Source organism: Sitophilus oryzae, unplaced genomic scaffold (assembly GCF_002938485.1).
Source record: "Sitophilus oryzae breed Bouriz unplaced genomic scaffold, Soryzae_2.0 scaffold_1744_pilon_pilon, whole genome shotgun sequence".
Classification (NCBI taxonomy): domain Eukaryota; kingdom Metazoa; phylum Arthropoda; class Insecta; order Coleoptera; family Curculionidae; genus Sitophilus; species Sitophilus oryzae.
The window spans coordinates 1,712,679-1,732,553 of NW_022146440.1; the positions used below are offsets into that span (position 1 = coordinate 1,712,679).

Below are 19,875 nucleotides of genomic sequence, written 5' to 3' on the forward strand. Positions count from 1 at the left end.
TCAATTTTTTTTCAAATGGAACAATGGCGGCTTATTAGCATATTTGGAAAAAGCATTTTTTTACGAATAATTTGGTACCACACACTTACTATTTAAATAGTTAAATTGTCGTTATGAACCGCATGTTACAATTTTAAATAAACACGATATACTATATGAAAATGTCCAAAGTTGTCATTTTCTATCAAGTAAAGTAGAAAAATACCGAAAGTGTCATTTAAAAATCAAAGGTTGTAGTAATTTTCGGTGAAACAGGAAGTGATCAAAGACAATCGAAACTCTCAATCCTAATTTATGTCATAATACTAATATACCAAATCTGTTTTTTTTATCTGAAAAAAATAAAAAACTTATAGGTGTGAGCCACTTTTGAGACGCATCCGGTATAATGGTCGGATTTTTCAAATAGAATTACGTGATAATTTTGTAAGCTCCGGCCACACGAACCGTTTTACCTGGTTTTACCTTACGTCATTCTTTTTCAGTCAAAACGTAACCAAATACCTAAAACATTCTACGTAGATGGAAAAAAACAGATGTTTTACTTGAACTCAATTAAAACAGAAGACTATCATTTTGCCTATCACTAAAAAATATATTTTATCTACACAAAATTTATAAAAAATAATATGGATATATGTATTACATAAGAGACTTACACAAGTCTAATATTTTTGCATAGTTTCATAAAATAATGTAATTTTACAAAATTGTATTTTAATGATTATTAGCAAACGAATGTTATTTTTATACTTAGCTTTGCGTGTTTAAAAATGAAATTTAAACTATACCGGGTGCGTCTCAAAAGTAGCACCATATGGGGTCCGGCAATAGTGCGTCGGGCATCTGTAACTCCTAGAATACAAAACTTAAGAATTTTGTTTAAGTGCAAATCTAAAGTATGTTTTAGGATGTATTCCAGGAAAATATTTTAACTTCTATAGGGTGGCTCAAAAAAGTGTGAGTTGATCGGGATAATTTTTTTAAATGGAACACCCTGTATATTATTGCATTTTTGGCTTCCTTTCAGATCACTTTACACAATCCTACGATATGAGTAAATACATTTCGATAGTTTCAGAGATGTTAATAAATAAATAAAAAATATACATTTTTCAGGCTTTCTTAAAAAAATTATTAAAAATACAAGAACTGTTCTGAAATCAAAACTATATTAGACATTTACTTTAGATGATCTATACTTACTTTGCCATAAATATGGTAATCGAAATATCATAGAGGAGGACAGGAGGTTCAAAATTTTACGCCAAACTTTCTAAAATATAAAATAATTTTTCTTCGTTTTTTTAAATGGAACACCCTCTTTATTATTTTTTCAATAGATGGAGAATTAAAAAATGAACATTTTTTTATTTAGAGTATTTCAAAATTTAACGGTTTCGCAGATATTCGCGGTTTTATATTTCATATGGCATTTTCCATAGTAGGTAAATTTCTATCAAAGCCACCCTATGAATTTTCTCTGGTATTTTACCGTTGAGAGAGCCATATGAAATAATACTGCGTGTATCTGCGAAACCATTAAAAATTTTGAAATACTTTAAATGCAAAAAATGTTCATTTTTTAATTCTCCATCTAATAAAAAAATAATATACAGAGTGTTCTATTTAAAAAAAACAAAGAAAAATTATTTTATATTTTAGAAAGTTTGGCGTAGAATTTTGAACATCCTGTATGATTTAAGATTACGATATTTACACCAAAGTTAAGAATAAACCATCTAAAGTAAATACCTAATATAGTTATGATTTCAGGACAGTTCTTGTATTTGTAATATATTTTTTATTGAAACTTGAAAAATATAATTTTTTTATTTATTTATGAATATCTCTGAAACTATCTAAATATATTTATTCATATCTTAGGATTATGTAAAGTGATCTGAAAGGAAGCCAAAAATGGAATAATATACAGGGTGTTCCATTTAAAAAAAATCATCCCGATTCACTCACATTTTTTTGAGCCACCCTATAGAAGTTAAAATATTTTCCTGAAATGCATCCTTGTACTTTAGGTTTACACTTAAACAAAATTCCCAAGTTTTTTTATTCTAGGAGCTACAGATGCCCGACGCACTATTGCCGGACCCTGTATAACTTTTTTATTTTTTTTTAGATAAAAAAAAACGAGATTTGATATGTTCGTATATGATATAAATTAGGAATGATTGACTATTCAATCCTTTTCGGCCACGGAAATGTCTATAACTTTTGATTTTTAAATGGCACCTTCGGCAGTTTTTTACTGTATTTGATAGAAAATGACACTCTGAATAGAATGACATATCAATCATATCATATGTCGACTTTTGACATTTTCGCTTAGAACAAAATTGTATTTTAAATTTCAATCTAAGGTGCCATGCATGCTATGTTTAAAACACTAATTTTTAAATCAATGAGCTTGGGAAAATATATTCGATCGCCTAATGTTAGTGTCTTGTCCTCGCCGGTTAAAAGATGCCCAAATGATATTTTTAATTATATCTCAATTTTTTTAAATGGAACGAGGGTGGCTCATTAGCATATTTGAAAAAAGCATTTTTTTTTGAAAATATGTTTATCAATTCGTTAACATCGCTTCTCCACAACATTTTTTTTTGTTACACAAATTCAAAAACCAATTAACAAATTTAAAATTATAAAGTTATTTGTTTAATCGGAGTTGAAGGTTATTAGGACATAAAAACATTGAGTAAATAATAAAATATTATCAGTTTTGTCAATTAGTACATCAAGATAATTTTATTTTCTATCTTTAAAAAGATTGACAAGTTTATACTTTTGAATTTTTCCCGATGTGGTTTTGGGAAATGATTCTACGATTTTTAATATTGAGGGAATCTTGAAATATGCCACTTTTCCTTTACAATACGCTTTTATTTCTTCTAGTGATAACGACGTACCGGTTGTTCGTACACAAGCGCATATTTCTTCACCTAGTCGTTCATGGGGGAGGCCAATTACCTAGAACAAGAGTTTAATGAGATTTTCGTAGTTCATAGATAAAGGAAAGAAGTTTAGATTGGAATGCTTAGCTTGCCGCAAAAACTTAAAATTGTTTTGGAGCGCAGACGTTGTAGGGCGCTGCTATATAGCGGTTGCTAAGAACAACCGCAAAGAAGAACAGAAATAATTTTCTCTTGTCAAAGCAAAGATAATTCTGGTTAAAGTCAGAATCTTCAAAACTATAAAATCTTTAAAAATGTATACCGCCCTCATTGAAAAAATACCGAAAAGTATTTAAAACGTCCATTTTCTAAGTAATGATTGCTATCTTGTGAGTTTAATTTAAATTTTATTTACTCAAACCCGTGATAATTGAGAAAAAGTGGCATTAACAACTTATAAAGCTGTCGTGTGAATTGTGAACTACAAAAACCATGGTGAATCGTGGCATAACGTCGGTTATCAATGTTTCATAGGTATTTCATACACGTCCTTATATAAAATAAAATTTCTTATATGCAACATACTGTATTTTATTTAAAAAATTAAACGAAAATAATAAATAAATTAATAAATAATATTTGGCTACATAATTCCGGAAAAAGCCGAACCGCTCCGAAATTATCAAAAGCTTTGGAGAGCGACCGTTGTAAGAATAGCGCCAAATAGTGTTTACATTTTCCTTATGGGCACTTTCCAATCTAAATCTGTTTCTTTTATACAGGGTGTTTCAAAACAAATGCGAAAAACTTCAGGGGGTGATTCCTTGTTCAAAATAAAGGGTAGTTTGCTTCATAAACGTTGGGTCAAAAGTCAACCATTAGGGAGATATTGCGGTACAAAGATGGCGGAAAAATAATGTTTTTATTTTTTATCTTGAAAAGGAAAAGAGATAGACTAATAAAATTTTATGGAAGCATTACTGTTATGAAAACACACTTTCTGGTAATTTTTCACTTTTTAAAATGAGTGGAAGGGGTTGAAATAAACTACCCCTATCATTCTTGTTAACGAAATTTAAAGAAAAATCTTATCAAACAATGCAAAAAAAATAATTTGGATAGTTCAGTTGGTTTAGAAACTTTTTTATCTCTTGTATTTTTTTGATAAAACTCGCCGATTTGAAATTAAAAAATAAAATGTAAAGCATTACATGTCAGGACAAAAAACATTTTCTGATAAAGAATCTAGTGGGCTGCTGTAATTTTTTTAGGGAAAAATCTAGTCGGCCGCTGTTACTTTTTAGGATGTTCCTAATATTATTTTATTTGACATTACTCTACTGCAATACGTTATTATCTAGATGATTATTATTATCGTTATTATCACTAGATTCTTAATCTAAAAATGTTTTTTGTCCTGACATGTAATGCTTTACATTTTATTTTTTAATTTCAAATCGGTGAGTTTTATCAAAAAAACACAAGCGATAAAAAAGTTTCTAAACAAACTAAACTATCCAAATTAATTTTTTTGCATGTGTTTGATAAGATTTTTCTTTAAATTTCGTTAACAAGAATGATAGGGGTAGTTTATTTCAACCCCTTCCACTCATTTTAAAAAAGTGAAAAAATTACCAGAAAGTGTGTTTTCATAACAGTAATGCTTCTATAAAATTTTATTAGTCTATCTCTTTTCGTTTTCAAGATAAAAAATAAAAACATTATTTTTCCGCCATCCTTGTACCGCGATATCTCCCTAATGGTTGACTTTTGACCCAACGTTTATAAAGCAAACTACCCTTTATTTTGAACAAGGAATCACCCCCTAAAGTTTTTCGCATTTGTTTTGAAACACCCTGTATACATATGTCGTAGTTTTACATTATTATGTAACACTTACATGACTTTCTAAAATATCGGGATGTGTATTAAGAAGATCTTCAATTTCCCTAGGAAATATATTTTCTCCACCTCTTATTATAAGTTCTTTTAATCTACCCACAACTTTGCCATATCCGTTTTCTTCGATGACAAATTGATCTCTACGTAAAAATTAGGAGAACATTAAAATATTTCAAACCTATCTCGAAAACTTATCATTACCCTGTCCTAAGCCATTTGTCAGAACTAATTAATTCTTTTGTTTTATCTTCGTCATCCCAATATCCTAATGTCGTACAATATCCCCTAATGCAAAGTTCACCTGGGACTCCTCTAGGAACTATTTTTCCCTAAAAGTAAAACGAATATATTCTATAGTAGATTTTGATTTATAAATTTAGTTGCTATAAATTTATAATTCAAACCAAAATTAATTAATAGTTATTTTTTATACAAAACGATAAAATAGTATTTTATCGTCTTATGCTAATGCAATTTTTCTTCACGATAATGCAATTTTATCGTCGTGTATAAAACAATATTTTTTCCATAGCAAGTTAGGTTTTAAAAAATATTCAGAAATTAATTTCAAGGAATTTATTACGAGTAGAAAACATATTGTGCTGGGTTGGCGATGTTCTCTATGTAATTTGACAAATAAATAAAGATGTCTCTTTTGTTGTCAGTTTTGAGTCAATATTTTTTAATTCTCTTTCGTGTCGATTGCTGATTGAATTGGAGCCAGAAATGGCTCAAAACGAAATAAGTAAATTACCAACAGATATTCAGGCTGAGGCGACAAACGCCATATCCAAACTACTTCCATTTAAATCCCGAATAAATTATGAAAAGGAATACAAAAATTTTCAAAAATAGGAGCAGTTAAAGACGTGCGAGAAGAAATAAAGTTTTTAACCTATCCTCGCTGTTAAAGTATCATTTAATCTACCCTTGCGGTTAAAGTATTATTTTATCTACTATTTTTCATAGATATAAGATGAATATAAGGCAATTTTAACAGTTGCTATGGAAGAAAAGTTATTTGGTTTTTAAACAAATTCAAAATTAATAGTTTTTGAAAAAACATTACATTTACTTTTGATTTACTTTACAAAAATGACCTATACAGGTATTTAAAAAAATTTAAAAAATGTGCCATCTTTCGTGGGGAGATTCCTCGTGTAAAAAAATATTTATTTTTTATATCAACATAGGTCCGATTCTGCTGTGTTTCGTAGCTACAGGGCATTAAAGTCTTCAGTTTTTTGCAATTTATTATAATTTTCTTTCAAGTGCTTTTACCGATTCGTGCATATGGGTTATCACTGGAATATCTCTATTCTAAAAAAAACATGTGCGCCACTGACTTTTTTCTCTTCTTTGCAAAATAGTGTAGACCATTTAATGCCGATTAAAAGTTGTCTCTTGATGTTTTGTCAATTTCTATCTTCATGACCAGATAAACGCCAATTTTTTAATCAGAATTATTAAAATAAAAATAAAATTAATAAATCTATACTAATATATAAAATCCTTAAGTGACTGACTGACTGATTAATCACGATCCTGCTTAAACCACTTAAACGGAAGAAGCTCAATTTTGGCATACAGGTTGATTCTAGGGTGTAGAGGTTCGATAAGAAGGGATTTTTCGAAATTCCAGTTCCAAGGGGGTGAAACCACCCCTCAAATATTTTTTATTTAAAAAACGGTCAAGTTTCCGAAAAAACGCTTAAACACGTATATTTTATTTTGTTTTTTTACATATTTTCAGATTTTGTAAAATTCTGTACAGGGTGTTTCGAAAAATCTGGTCATTGATTAATCACCATCTTGCTTAAAGCGCTTAACGTAAAAAGCTGATTTTTGGAAAACGGATTGACTTTAGGGTGTAGAGGTTCGGTAAGAAGGAATTTTTCGAAACTCGAATTCTAAGGGGGTGAAACCACCCCTCAAATATTAGAATATTTTTTATTTTAAAACTGGTGAGTTTTTCGGAAAAAACTCTTAAACACGTATATTTTATTTTGTTGTTTTACATATTTTAAGAATTTTTAAAAATTTATACAGGGTGTTTCATAAAATATGACCATTGAATACTCACGATTCTGCTTAAACTGCCTTGCTTTGCTTTATCATTACCATTATAAATGATTAATTCGACGCGAACGAAGTCGCAGGTACACGCTATTATCTATAATACTAATGTTTAGTGCTTCCTACATGATTAACAAAACGCGCGTCCAGTGCAAAAGTAAAGTGTTTTGGTGTATTGTGGTGAATTAGTGTTTTATTTCGCTTAAAGACTTGGGTTAAGGCAAATTAATAAAATTGCAGTTATCTCATCAGGGAGACCGAAATCGACAAAATATAAAAAGATACCTTTTAATTATTGTCATTAAATGGTCTACACAATTTTTCTGCAAAACTTTTTTGCAAAATACAGGAAAATAATTCAGGGACGCACATGTTTTTTTAAGAAAAATATTCCAGTGATAATCCATATGAATGTCCCTGGTCAATTTGTGGACACTTTTTTAGCATTAAAACATATCGCACTTATAATAACTTTTACCCTCTTTTACCTTAACTTCTTCCATACAATAAGAATACTGTATTTTATAATTTAATTCTAATAATGTCTACTTCAAATTACATTAAAAATAGATATTGGTTTCTTCGTGTTATTAAATTAACACTCATACTAACGCAAATTATTTAATGCAGCTATTAAAATTTCCTTTGCAAATTATACTTGAGAAAATTAATTAAACAGGTAATTAAGATAACTAGCTAGTTAAGACTGGTAACCTTTTTCGAAGATTTTATAGATATATGTGAATGGAAATATCATATGCTTTACCTCTTCGTTGATGACTTTTGCTTCTAAATGGTCACCAATATATCCAACAGTAGATGTTGACTGATATTCATTGTCATCGTATAATGACTGAAATATAACTGCTGTGGCTTCCGTTAAACCATATATTGACTATAAAAAGAATGGCCATAAATAAAATTATTGGTTATCATTATACACCTAAATATACCTTAACTTTCTTAACTTTTAATAATTCACTCATTTGTCGAAACAAATGTGGTGAACACGATGCACCCCCACAAACAGCAATTTCTGGGCTAATGTCCTCTTTTCTTACTTTTTGTCTGTTTATTAGGTCTACATACATTGTTGGTGTTCCATGTATAACACTGCATCTGTAGATAGAACAATAGAATAATCAATGTACAGGGTGGTCGAAATTGGTCTGTTTTAACAGAGAAAACCTATTTCCTGACTAGATAGAGCAAAACCGACATAGATGTCATGGGCTCGATTTCTGAGACATGTTTAATGGCGTAAACCGCCTGTTGATATTTTCACTGTCAACCCAGATACGTGGTCTTTTTGAATTTTTTACCATTTGAAAAATTGCTCATAACATTTGTATTTTGCCGGATAATAAAATTCTGTAAAAAAGTTCTTAAGGCACTTTTTAAGCACAATTCAATGGCGTAGTCAGTTTTTTTCTATACTTAAAAAAATGCTGGCGTTTAACCCTTTCCAACGATATAAAGTTATGTGTATTTTTATTTTTTTTATTTTTTTTTATTTATAATTTTAAAAGAATGAGAGAAATATTAGGTTTTTTATCCTATATCGAAGCGGACCTTGATTTTGTGTTGACCTAGTTGCCTAATTATTTTTTTATCACAATTTATATTCTATATTATTATTTATCTTCATAATTAAAGAATTTTGAAAAGGTAAATTAAAAAAATCGAAACGAAATCGATACAATAAACAAAGAACAACAATAAAAAAACGTATTTTTGAGTGACGAACATAGTTTTCTAAAAAAGCCATCAAAGATGTTCAAACAGTACCTTGAATACACAATAAACATCTTTTGCGCACAAAAAACCTAACTACGCCACAGGATTGTGCTTAAAAAAGTGCCTTAAGAACGTTTTTACAGAATTTTATTATTCCGCGAAATAAAAAAGTTATGGGCAATTTTCAAAATGGTAAAAAATTCAAATACGTATCTCAGTTGGCAGTAAAAATACCAACAGGCGGTTTATGCCATTAAACATGTCTCAGAAATTATCCCATGACATCTATGTCGGTTTTGCTCTATCTAGTCAGGAAATAGGCTCTCTGTTAAAACAGACCAATTTCGACCACCCTGCATGTTTGAAGAGATTATTTTTTGTGGGGTTTACTTTGGTGACGATACTTACAAAATATGCCCTTTATTTATGTTGTATTACTAAATATCTACATATATAAAATGCTAATGTTTATCTGTGTCGTCTCTACTGAAGTAACGACTTGCTCTAGAAAGTTGCTTTTTTTACTAAAAGATAGCTAATTGGCTCTTCTAAAAACTGTCGTCGCCGGATTTTTTGTTCTTCATTTAATTAAAAAATAAAATAAAAAGTTTTTTTTCCTGATGTCTTGGCGGATGCTTCAACTAGTGTTTAATAAATTAATTATATTCCATATTACATGTCAGTGGCTCTTACTTTTCGTCTCGAATGGCGTCCAAAGATTTATCAGGATCATAACCAGGAGATGGTACCACTAATGTCGCTCCATGGTTCAAAGCGGCACATATGGTAATATCGGTACCAAAAGCATGGAAAAATGGCACCTGAACGCAAATGCTGTGCTGTTTCCGATCGAGCTCATTTCGCTTTCCTAAGAAGAACGAATTGTTTACTAAATGGAAATGACTCTGTATTGCAGCTTTCGGTTGTCCAGTAGTGCCCTAAAACTGTTTCATTAGTTTGCAGGACTTTAAATATACCGTGCTGACAACTGTTACTTTTGGGTCGGTATTTACATACATATGTGGAAGTAAATCGCATAGGGATCTTATGAAGTCGGAGTGAGAGAAATGCGACGGTGTGCTGTTGCAGCGTTGCCGGTACACCTTTCCCTATCAAGTAAAGTAAAATCACGATCGAAAACCGCTTATTTTTAAAAGACTTTTTTTTTCGAAAAGATAACTAGTTATAATTTTATTAGACATGTTTCTGAGCATCTGAAATGGAATTATAAGGATATCGTAAGGGTGTCATTTTTTTATAACGAAAAAACAGTCAGAAATCAGTAATCGCGATAATTTATAAACTCAACTTTTTAACACATAACACGCCATAACTCAAGAACCACTTTAGATATTGATTTTTTTATTTTAAAGATCGGATCTTTTACAATATTTTTACATAAGAAAAATTCGATAAGGTTGTTTTTTTCCATTCAAAAATTGTAAACAACCCATACATTTACTTTTAGAGCATAGCAATTTTCAGCAATCGTGTAATTTTTTTATTGATAAAGATTTTTCACATACTGTCTACTAAGAAAATACAGCAGAAATATTAAGAAAGTTTTTGAAAAAACTACAATCAATTATTTCTAATAGATTTCCAGATATCGATTTTTGAATTCAGAGTTCTAATAGTGCGACCACTGTAGAACACCAACTCAGTTCCACTTATTTTTACCAAAAATGCAAGTGTTTCTAGCTTGCACTTAAAAATTTTCAAGCTATAGGGAAAATTACAACGATTCCTTAATAAATAAACAAATAAAGTATCACGAGACGTAATTCAACCGTGAAACTGAACGCATGATATATATACCTTTCCCTAGAACTTTAAGTACTGACAGAGGTACTGGTTCAATCAGTACCCAAGCAGTCTGATTCGGTCGACAGATCAACTGCGACAAAAAATCTGCTATATCCCCTTCCACGTTTCTTAGCAATGTGCACAGATTCTCGGTTTATTTCATACGTTTGGCAACGCGTGTACCTACTGTTCTCTCTTTGTTCTGTACATTTTAAACGCATTGTACTCTTCTTACATACGGAAATCTCGACCCAAGACTAACCTCTGCCAGCCCTTAGTATAAGTACCAGAAAGGCAATAAAACATACGAGGAAGACCGCTGCAAGTTTTTTTTTGTTGTACTCGAACTATGGAACGCGCTGCTAGATGTGTGGCCATTAAATCAAAACAGCTAATTAAAATTGGAAATAAAAGAGTTTCGAACATCCATTGTCTGTATTTATTTTGATTAACACAACGTTTCGATCTGAAGAATCACTGACCGTTATCAAGTGTAAACTAAACTAATTCCTAAAACTACTGAGCTTTTATAGTGCAGCCAGGCATTCACTGTAAAAAAGTTGGTGGTAGTCAACCGTGAGATTATCCACTTAGAATGCCTGCATTGGAGCTCAGTTTTATCAGTGGTTACCATATCCGAGATATTTCGGTACTAGGATTGCTTTCCAATGAGCTTCCCTGTGGACAACTCGAGCTTCCAACCCCTTTATATTGTGCTGTTTTGACGAAACATGATCCGCAATACCTGACTTTATTGTTTCACCTTTTTGTACATGTTTTTTGTGCTCTAGTCGTACATTTAGAAGATGTTTAGCCTCTCCAATATACGACTCACCGCATTCACAAGGTACCTTGTAGATACATTCTTTCTCTTGTTTCAATGATTCCGGTCTTGTTTTTGTTAGGATGCTTCTTAGAGTCGATCCAGATTTGAAGACAGTTTTAATGTTATACTTTTTGGCTATTCGCCTGATCTTTTCTGACGTTGCTTTTACATATGAAATAGTCAAGAGAGATCAGTGAGTTAGTTTTACAAGTTGATATAAGTTTGTCTAGGGACTTCTCAGAGTAATTTCTTCTCGTTTAATTCGACATTAAGTGATATTTCTTCTTCCCTTCTTCATTTTTCTCAGCCTCTGGTTCCATCCAGTATTGGATATAGGTTTCTTCTAGGTTTTTCCATACTTCGCGATCTCTCGCCAATCTTATCCAATGTCTTCCTGCCACTGTTCTGACGTCGTCGACACATCTCTTTTTTGGTCGACCTACACTTCTTGTTGTTCCCCTAGGTCTCCATAGAATGACTTTTTGGGGCCAGACTTGCTACTCTTTTAACAACATCTATTAGTTTTGTTTTTTGACGTATGTGGGTATTCCGTATTTTTTCCCTAATGGTGACTCCCAACATGATTCTTTCCATGGTTCTTTGTGATACTCGTAGTTGTTCTGCTGTTTTTCTGGTAATTGCCATAGTCTCTAAGCCATACGTAAGCACAGGTAGAATGCAGCTGTCGTAAGCCTTTTTCTTTAGGTTGATGGGCACTTTTTTATCGTTGAAAATATCGCTCATATTTCCAAATGCTACCCATGCCAAACAGATCCTGCGTTTGATCTTCGTATTTTGGTTCTCTTTCCCAGCTTGATTTTATGACCTAAATATATATAATGGTCTACGTTTGCATTAACAACAGACAGGGTTGTCTACAGTAATGTTATGGATATTATTGCTTATCATCTTGGTCTCCTTCAAGTTCCTTTTAAGGCTAATTTTTTGGGACTGGTCATTTAGCTCCTTTAGCATAGTGTTCAGTTCTGGAATGTCGGTGCTCAGCAAGACAATGTCGTCCGCGAACCTAAGATGGCTAAGGTGTACCCCATCAATGTTTAGACTTCTATTTTCCCATTCTAATTTCTTGAAGACATTTTCCAGTGCCAGTGTAAATAACTGTATAAATGTATAAATGACTGTTTTAATTGTTTGTAGATGATCGATGGTATTAAAACATTTTCGAAAGTCTGCCTGTTCTATTGGCTGATAGGAATCTAGTTTCGTTATAGTTAGTCGGTTGTTGATAATCCTAGTGAAGAGCTTGTATAGGGGCGAGAGAAGGCTTATTGGTTTGGCTTCTCTATATTTGTATAATCTCCTTTTTTGTATAATAGCACAACTTCTGCGTTTTTCCATGCATCCGGGATTCTACCCTCCATCAGACATTTATTTAACAATACTTCCACTGCGCCCACTAATGGTTTTCCGCCCATCTTCAGCATTTCAGGTGTAATACGATCTTCTCCTGGGCTCCTGCCATTTTTTATTTGTTGAAATGCATATTTAATTTCTGTGGTTGATATTTCTGGCATGTCTTCTGGTGTTTGCTCGATGACATAAAGTTTGGTTTAGTTGCTTCAGACGGGTTCGACTGAAAACTTAAATAGTGCTCCGTGTGTGTGCGGGTTTTCTGTATACAGAAGTCTTAATAGGTCCCCCATTTCTACTAACAAGGACATCTAGAAACGGCAGACAGTGGCCTTTCTTTTTCTCAATCGTAAATTTGATGGAATCATTTTGTGAACTGAGATGATTAAGAGAGTCCAAATGTCTATCGGTTCCGTTCCATATTATGGAAGCATCGTCATCATATTACGACCAACTTTTTCACGGGTGAATGCCTGGCCGCAGTATAAAAGCTCATTAGTTTTAGGTATTAGTTAACGGTTAGTGATCCTTCTGACGGAAATGTGTTAATCAAAATAAATAAAAACAATGGAAGTCCGAAATTTTAGCTTCAATACTTCATCATTTTCTACCACATTCAAAGAAAAGACAATTGAAATTTGCAGCTATCTTTCTTGTAAGGTTTATTTAGACTTTAATATGGGGGTACGCTGTACAAATTTGGTAATTTATCAACAAGTAATTATGTAATTAAAATTAAAAACTTACTGACGTAAATTGTATATGGCACGGCTGGTCTGGATCTATAGAATCTTGTAGAGCATATGCATTTTTTACTCTGGAATCAGTTGCTAGATCAAGAATTTCTTGGAACTTGAAGGCTCCTCTAAATATTATAAATGTTAATTTAGTTCCGGAAGAACTTTATGGATTTACCTCAAGTCCTCTTCTGTAATTACAATTATATTTTCCAGAGTGGGCATACGTGTACATTTTAATTTGCCAGGTTCACTAGTAGATATTTCCGGAGATATTTCATTCAGAAAATCGTAATAGTTTTGAGTTTTAAATTTGTAATCGCTGATGATACATTTAACTCCTACTTTATTAATGCAGTATTCCAGTTCTGAAGGCTGATAAGCAGAATTAATGTTAACCTGTAAGAAAATATTCATACATATAAATTAAACTCTATATTTTATGTATATTGGTTATCCGCATAAAAAAATCCTTCTAATATCACAAACGGGTTTTCGCACCAACAGCGCAGCGGTACCGTGATTCTATATTCTTCGTCCGCCGACTACAGGAAAAAGTAAAGGAGCAACAGAGTAAACTTTATGCTGCATTCATCGACCTAACAAAAGTCTTCGGCTCTGTAAATAGAGATACACTTTGGGCAATTATGAGAAAGTTCGGAGTATCCAACAAATTTCTTACAGTGTGTAAAAGCCTTCATGGATCACTGAGCGATCCCTTCCTGACAAATACAGGAGTTAGACAGGGGTCTTAGCGCCTCTCCTTTTTAACATGTTTAAACAGGAGGTTCTATCTCATAGTGAACAGCAAAATGCAGGAAAGAGGAATGGGGATTAGATAGAGATACGACGGCGTGGCGGTCTGCTCAATATAAAAAGACTCAGGGCAAAAATACGTATAAAATTCATTACAAAACTTCGATACACTTCGAAAACTTCGTACACTTAAAAATGCTATAAAAATCGGAGAAATATTCGAATATGTAGCGGAATTCAATTACATCGGCGCGGCGGCAGTTGGATTTCGGAAAAGGCCAATATAAACTCTAAAATTCAACACAGAATTAGCAGCGCATCAAGAGCATTTTGGAAATTAAAAGACAGGGTTTCCTTTGTAGAAAACACTGTCTTTTAATTTATGATTGTTCATGACTTGAACACAAAAACGAAGCTTGCAGTGTACCTAGCAATAATAATCCCCACCCTGTTATATGGAAGCGAAACCCTGGGTGCCTTACCGCCGGCACATGAACGCATTAAAGAAGTTGAAAGGGAGACACCTTAGACAACTGTCAAGAATCAAATGGTATCACCATGTCACCATGTATCAAACTGTATGTAATGTATCGGTCTTTGAAAAAGCTAGCTGCGAGAGCACTGAAGTCATGAATACTAAATCCCGCTTAAGACGACCTGGGTACGTATGCAAAATGCAAGAAAACAGCTTACGTACCCTAAGAAGAAACCGTACGTAAGAAGAAACCGGATGGACAACTCAAAAGGTACAAAGATATTTTTCATAAAAACTTAAAGGGGATACTGTACTATTATAAAACTAAATGCAGAATTAGTGGGAGGAAGCAGCGCACAATATAACGCAATGGAGAAGAATTGTATAATCAGTTAACAACTACAACCACAAAGTAAAGAGGCAATAAAGTAATGAGATTTTTCAATGTCCGGAGTGCAGAAGAGAGATAACATCACGTATCGGGCTTTTCAGTCACAGAAAAGCTCATGAAAATAAAACGCCTTGCATACGTATCTTCTGATGCGTGTCAAATACTCGTCAGAGAGTAATGGTAGTTTTCCGCATAACAGTGAATTCTATGGATATTGAAGGCTATTATCATTGTTTATACTCGTATATTAACATATATTCAAAGCTATTATTTTCAAATAATAATGGCATACTAAATTTTTAATATATTTTTAACTTTTGAGGTGCTACCATTCTAGAGATGTATGATGACCGAGGTTATAACTCGTTATAACTCAAGAAAGGGGAACATACAATAGATCTGTAAGGTTGCGGTGACTAACTCTCCTCCTAAACATTCTACCTTCCACAACATGATTAATAAAAAAGGAAAATTACCCTTACCAGAATATAACCACCTCGAGCGCAGGCCATATGCGTCAAATACCATTCCAACAAATTCGGTCCCCAAATTCCAATCCTATCGCCGGGGTTTAAACCTACTTGTCTTAGTCCAGCAGCTAACTTATCGGCTTGGTGGAGGACCTCTTGAAATGTCAGCTTTTGACCCTGGGCTCTGGCATTAATAGCTAAACGGTCGCCAAACCTGTCCGCTGCATCTTCTAGTATTTTACCCACAGTTAGAGGTCTAAGACAATCTGTTCCAGGATTATGGATGTAGCTCAGTTTGTGATATTTCTTGAATCTAAAACTCAAAATGATAAACACAACAATACGATAATTAAGAGACTTTATTATTCCTATTATGATTGGAATAAAGTTAATAATATAGAGGCGGGAATACATCTATTATAGGCTTGGTGCATTCTCCGCCGGTGCTGCCACCATCGGAGAATATCGTAAACAATCGGCATATAAAAATACACGGGTTAAATAGCGAATATACGAAAAAAAGTTTATATAATTATTCTAAAAGTGTTAGAAAATATAATTTCTAAAAATTCTAAAAAAAATAATATACTAAATAATCATAATTTAATAAATAATTTATTATTTAAACTAATAAAACTTTTTAGGTGAGTTCAACTACGGTAACGAGCATAGTTTTACGCACCGGTTTTACTAGAGGGGACATAACTTGGGCTATTTCGGCTATAATGAAATTTTTTTAAGGTACATAATTATAATTTTAGAAGATATTCATAAAAAATGTAAGCACTAGTTGATTAAAAAAAAGTATATCATTAATATTGCAAATTATATTTTATCCTCTCGTAGTATATGTCTATTTAATTTTTTGAATATCTAATGGGCACTTTGTTTACTCACCTGTTTCGTCGAATTGCTTGAATCCATTTTTGCTTTTGTTCAAATCGGTGTGAGAAGCTGCGAAGCTATAAAATGTTGTTTCGGGAGTGTTGAATATCCGGGAAAGTTGAGTTATTGAATATTATTGCACCTAACAACCACATACTTAGCCCCTCTTTTACGCGTTAACATTTTTTCGGCAATTTTGTTAACATTTGAAATTGTCACAACACAACGCGACGCCCAGTTCAAGTTTTTTCACTTACTTTTTACTACCCGAAACAGCGTTACATTACACAAACCTAGTTTCTATAGTTGTTCATTAGTTTCAATAGCTGCACTAGCAAAAATACTTAAATATTATCATAAATCCACGATTCTAATGCGATCAACATGAACTGCAACCGGGACGGCGCGTGAATTACGGAGCAAAAACGTCTGATTTCTGGCGTTTGAGCGCTGCGGTCGGAATTATTTGAAATCAACTGAAATGCACCAAGCCTATTACATTTATACGATATTGTTTTTTGAAGTTTCTAGTAAATGAACTTGGAAGTATTTGTTAATTGGAAGAAAAAAACATTACTTGTATCTTTTCGTTATTAAATCTAAGCAGGTAATATTTACATTTTACTGATACCATAGTTTAATTTAACAATATATTATCATGTAGAGCGGAAACATAAATATGTTGTACAAATTCTAATTCAATCTAATAATACAGTATATTTACCTCTTTAGATCTCTAAACTGTCCAACTAGTATTTTTGTACGTCTTGAAAACATTGTTACTTAACTTGTAAGTTGTATGTAATAATATAAACTGTTATTATATTTATATTTTTAATATATTTGGACAAATTCTACTGAAGTAAAATTAACAACGAGTTTTTAAATCTGTAAATTTGTAACTAATTCCATGTTTATTATGATCATTCAGGGTACCATCAGTTCAATACTTATCTTCCTGTTAAGCTTATTTATTAACGTCTATGCTTGTCTTAATTCGTTAGTGATAACTTTGTGTTGAGATTTGTGACCGTTAGATTAAAAATAACGAGGCAATTTTCGAAATATTTGCCGATAAACATCTTACGACGATAGTTTGCAAAGTTTTATAAATTTATTGTGGCCCATTAAATTGTTTGGTTTCCTTTAAATAAATGAAGATAATATAATATCTCTAGATGCAATATAACTTATCACATTTTGCTGTTTAAACTGCGATCGGTTTATTGCATCTTTTCGTTTTGAAGTCTACCATAGCAACGGTAAAATACGAGAGAATCATTGTGAAATTGGGTGAAAAAAATTGAGTGGCTTTGATAAAAATTTACTCTGGAAAATGCCATATGAAATATTAAACCGCGAATATCTGCGAAACCGTTAAAAATTTTGATTTAAATAGAAAAAAAAATCACTTTTTAATTTAGATTTAGTAGTTTCCTTGCTAGTTTCCATTTACGTTTTCCATTTACTCCCCTTTAATGTTTAATAAATTTTAGACGCTTATTACCTATAGAATGTCAGAGTTTATATAGTTTTTTTATGAATCAACTCTTTTTTATTTATAATATGAAATACCATTGATATTAACGCTTTCTAATTTTTTAAATAATGCAAACTAGATTTAGGCAAATTGATAAATCACAGTCATAATTTCATAAACATTTTAAATAATAATTGTTGTGCACTAAATAAAGTACTTTTGAAACATAGTTCTACAAAATTTACGACTAAAATATGTCATAATAATAAAATAATGATTAGGTATGATATACCTATACAGGGTGGTGCTCCAAGGAGAACGGTAGTTTAAATCGAAATGAAATTTTGGCAACATATGTCGGTTAACTGAAAGCATTTTATAAAAACGTATAGAATTATACAGAGTGTCCCCAAAAAAATTTACGCATCAAAGTTTTGTTTTTCCTAATGGAACACCCTATATATTAACTGATTTTCGGATTCTAGGAAAAACCTAGAATTATTCGACAAAAATTAGCTAGATGAAATCAAATGCTCAAAATACTTCCTATCCTGTTAACTGCATAAAATGATTGTTTTTTCAAAATGATCTTTTCATTTTAAAAGGCATACTATGTGGAGTTCTACTTCGTAAAGCAGCTACAATAATTTCTCTCATGATGTCGACATGCAAACATCGGTCGAGTTTTGTAAACATTGTTTTAACATATCTCCATAAAAAAACCAGACTAGATAAAACCAGGAGCATTTAAATAGTCTATTAATTGGTGAATGCACACTGCATTCACCAACTAATAGAATCATATCAATTCTCTCTGATGTAGGACAAGTTTGCATTTTCGGCAAATCTCTGAATTTTTTTTTGTTTTAACTGACACAAAGTGATAACTAGTTGTTAAAGTTGGACTAATTAGACAGCTATGTTGAAGTAACGTCAGACATATGACAGCCACCTAGATTTTATCAAATAATAAGGATCTACTCAAATAAATCATGTAAATGAAAATATCTAGGAAAATCTTTTTTTGAGGGGTAGGCAACCTTAATAGTATTTTGAAGAGGCATGAATTCTCCATTGAATATCGGAATAATATACTGGGTGTCCCATTTAAAATAAGAGAGTAACATGCTTTTAAAGGTGACCAATGCTCAATATTAATTTTGTCTCACCCTGTATAACTTTTTGGATCAAGTCTTAGGATCAAGTTTTAATTTGATTTAAAGTACAATAGTTAATTTAACTATATATTAGGCTATACCGGGTAAATTCCAATTTAGGCTTTTATTGTAATTTAAATATTGTTCTTTATTTCTAGAAAATGTTAAATATGTCAAATTTAGTCATATACTCTTATAAAACTCACCATTATTTTTCTCCCGGAATCCGAAAATCGATTGGTATAATATAGGTCCATTACAAAAACACAACTTTGATGTAACTTTTTTGGGGACACCCTTAGAACTCTCTATATTTTTAAAAAGTGCTCTGAATTAATCTACATATGCTCACAAAATATAATTTCAATACAAACTGTCCTTCTCCTTGAAGCATCCGCGGCGTATGAGAGGCGCCACCCTGTACATACAGGATGTTCAAACAGCAACTCCAAACACAATATTTTACTATATTTTTATATCCCAACCAATATTGAAGATAATTAATGTTGATATTTTTTAGCGTAAAGCAAAGTAAAGTAAAGATTTCAGTTAACGTCTCCTTTTTGCTGCCAGGGCTAATCTGGACGGGGCCTACTTTGTTTACGCGGAATCCGAACCGCGGTCCTCGGCCATATCATGGTCAATGGCCGACTTGGCAAGTGTCTAAATCGACTCTTACTCACGAGATATCCGATCTCATCCGGCCTCGAACCGGCGTGAATGAGCAGTGTGTGTTAATAAATTTTACACTTTTGCCTTTTTTTGGACAACTAGTTCAGTCATTGGGGATTTTTGCTTGGAAAAAAGTCCGGAAGTTTTGCAACTTTGCAGGTTTATAGGTTTTGGGGTCCCTAACTAAAATCCATAAAATGTACATTCCCAGACTTGCCGCCG

The 19,875-nt window shown here is 32.2% G+C and overlaps 2 protein-coding genes across 3 annotated transcripts in view; one reads left to right on the top strand and one right to left on the bottom strand.

Moving 5' to 3' along the window:
- The window catches only part of LOC115881864 (pancreatic triacylglycerol lipase-like), a 249,470-nt gene that overhangs the window by 23,740 nt on the left and 205,855 nt on the right, over window positions 1–19,875 (top strand). The gene's annotated exons all lie outside the window — the stretch shown is intronic.
- LOC115881861 (medium-chain acyl-CoA ligase ACSF2, mitochondrial-like) lies at window positions 2,735–19,206 on the bottom strand. Of its 2 annotated transcripts, none has more exons than XM_030899559.1 (10): window positions 19,188–19,206; window positions 15,472–15,772; window positions 13,546–13,766; window positions 13,378–13,495; window positions 9,321–9,565; window positions 7,844–8,009; window positions 7,657–7,785; window positions 5,016–5,143; window positions 4,813–4,954; window positions 2,735–2,988 (listed from the first exon to the last, which is right to left on the bottom strand). In XM_030899559.1, exons 2-10 carry the CDS (start codon window positions 15,499–15,501, stop codon window positions 2,767–2,769), a joined length of 1,401 nt encoding a protein of 466 aa, XP_030755419.1. In that variant the 5' UTR covers window positions 15,502–15,772; window positions 19,188–19,206; the 3' UTR covers window positions 2,735–2,766. The 2 variants fall into 2 exon arrangements, with proteins under 2 accessions (XP_030755419.1, XP_030755418.1); XM_030899558.1 differs by lacking the exon at window positions 19,188–19,206 and adding an exon at window positions 17,069–17,487.

Coding starts and splice junctions, on each gene's coding strand:
- LOC115881861 (XM_030899558.1), bottom strand. CDS start 17,121: ATGTTTTCAAGACGTACAAAAATACTAGTTGGACAGTTTAGAGATCTA. Junction 8,010..9,320: donor GACGCCATTCGAGACGAAAA/GTAAGAGCCACT, acceptor TTCTATCTACAG/ATGCAGTGTTATACATGGAA. Junction 7,786..7,843: donor TAAAAGTTAAGAAAGTTAAG/GTATATTTAGGT, acceptor TTCTTTTTATAG/TCAATATATGGTTTAACGGA.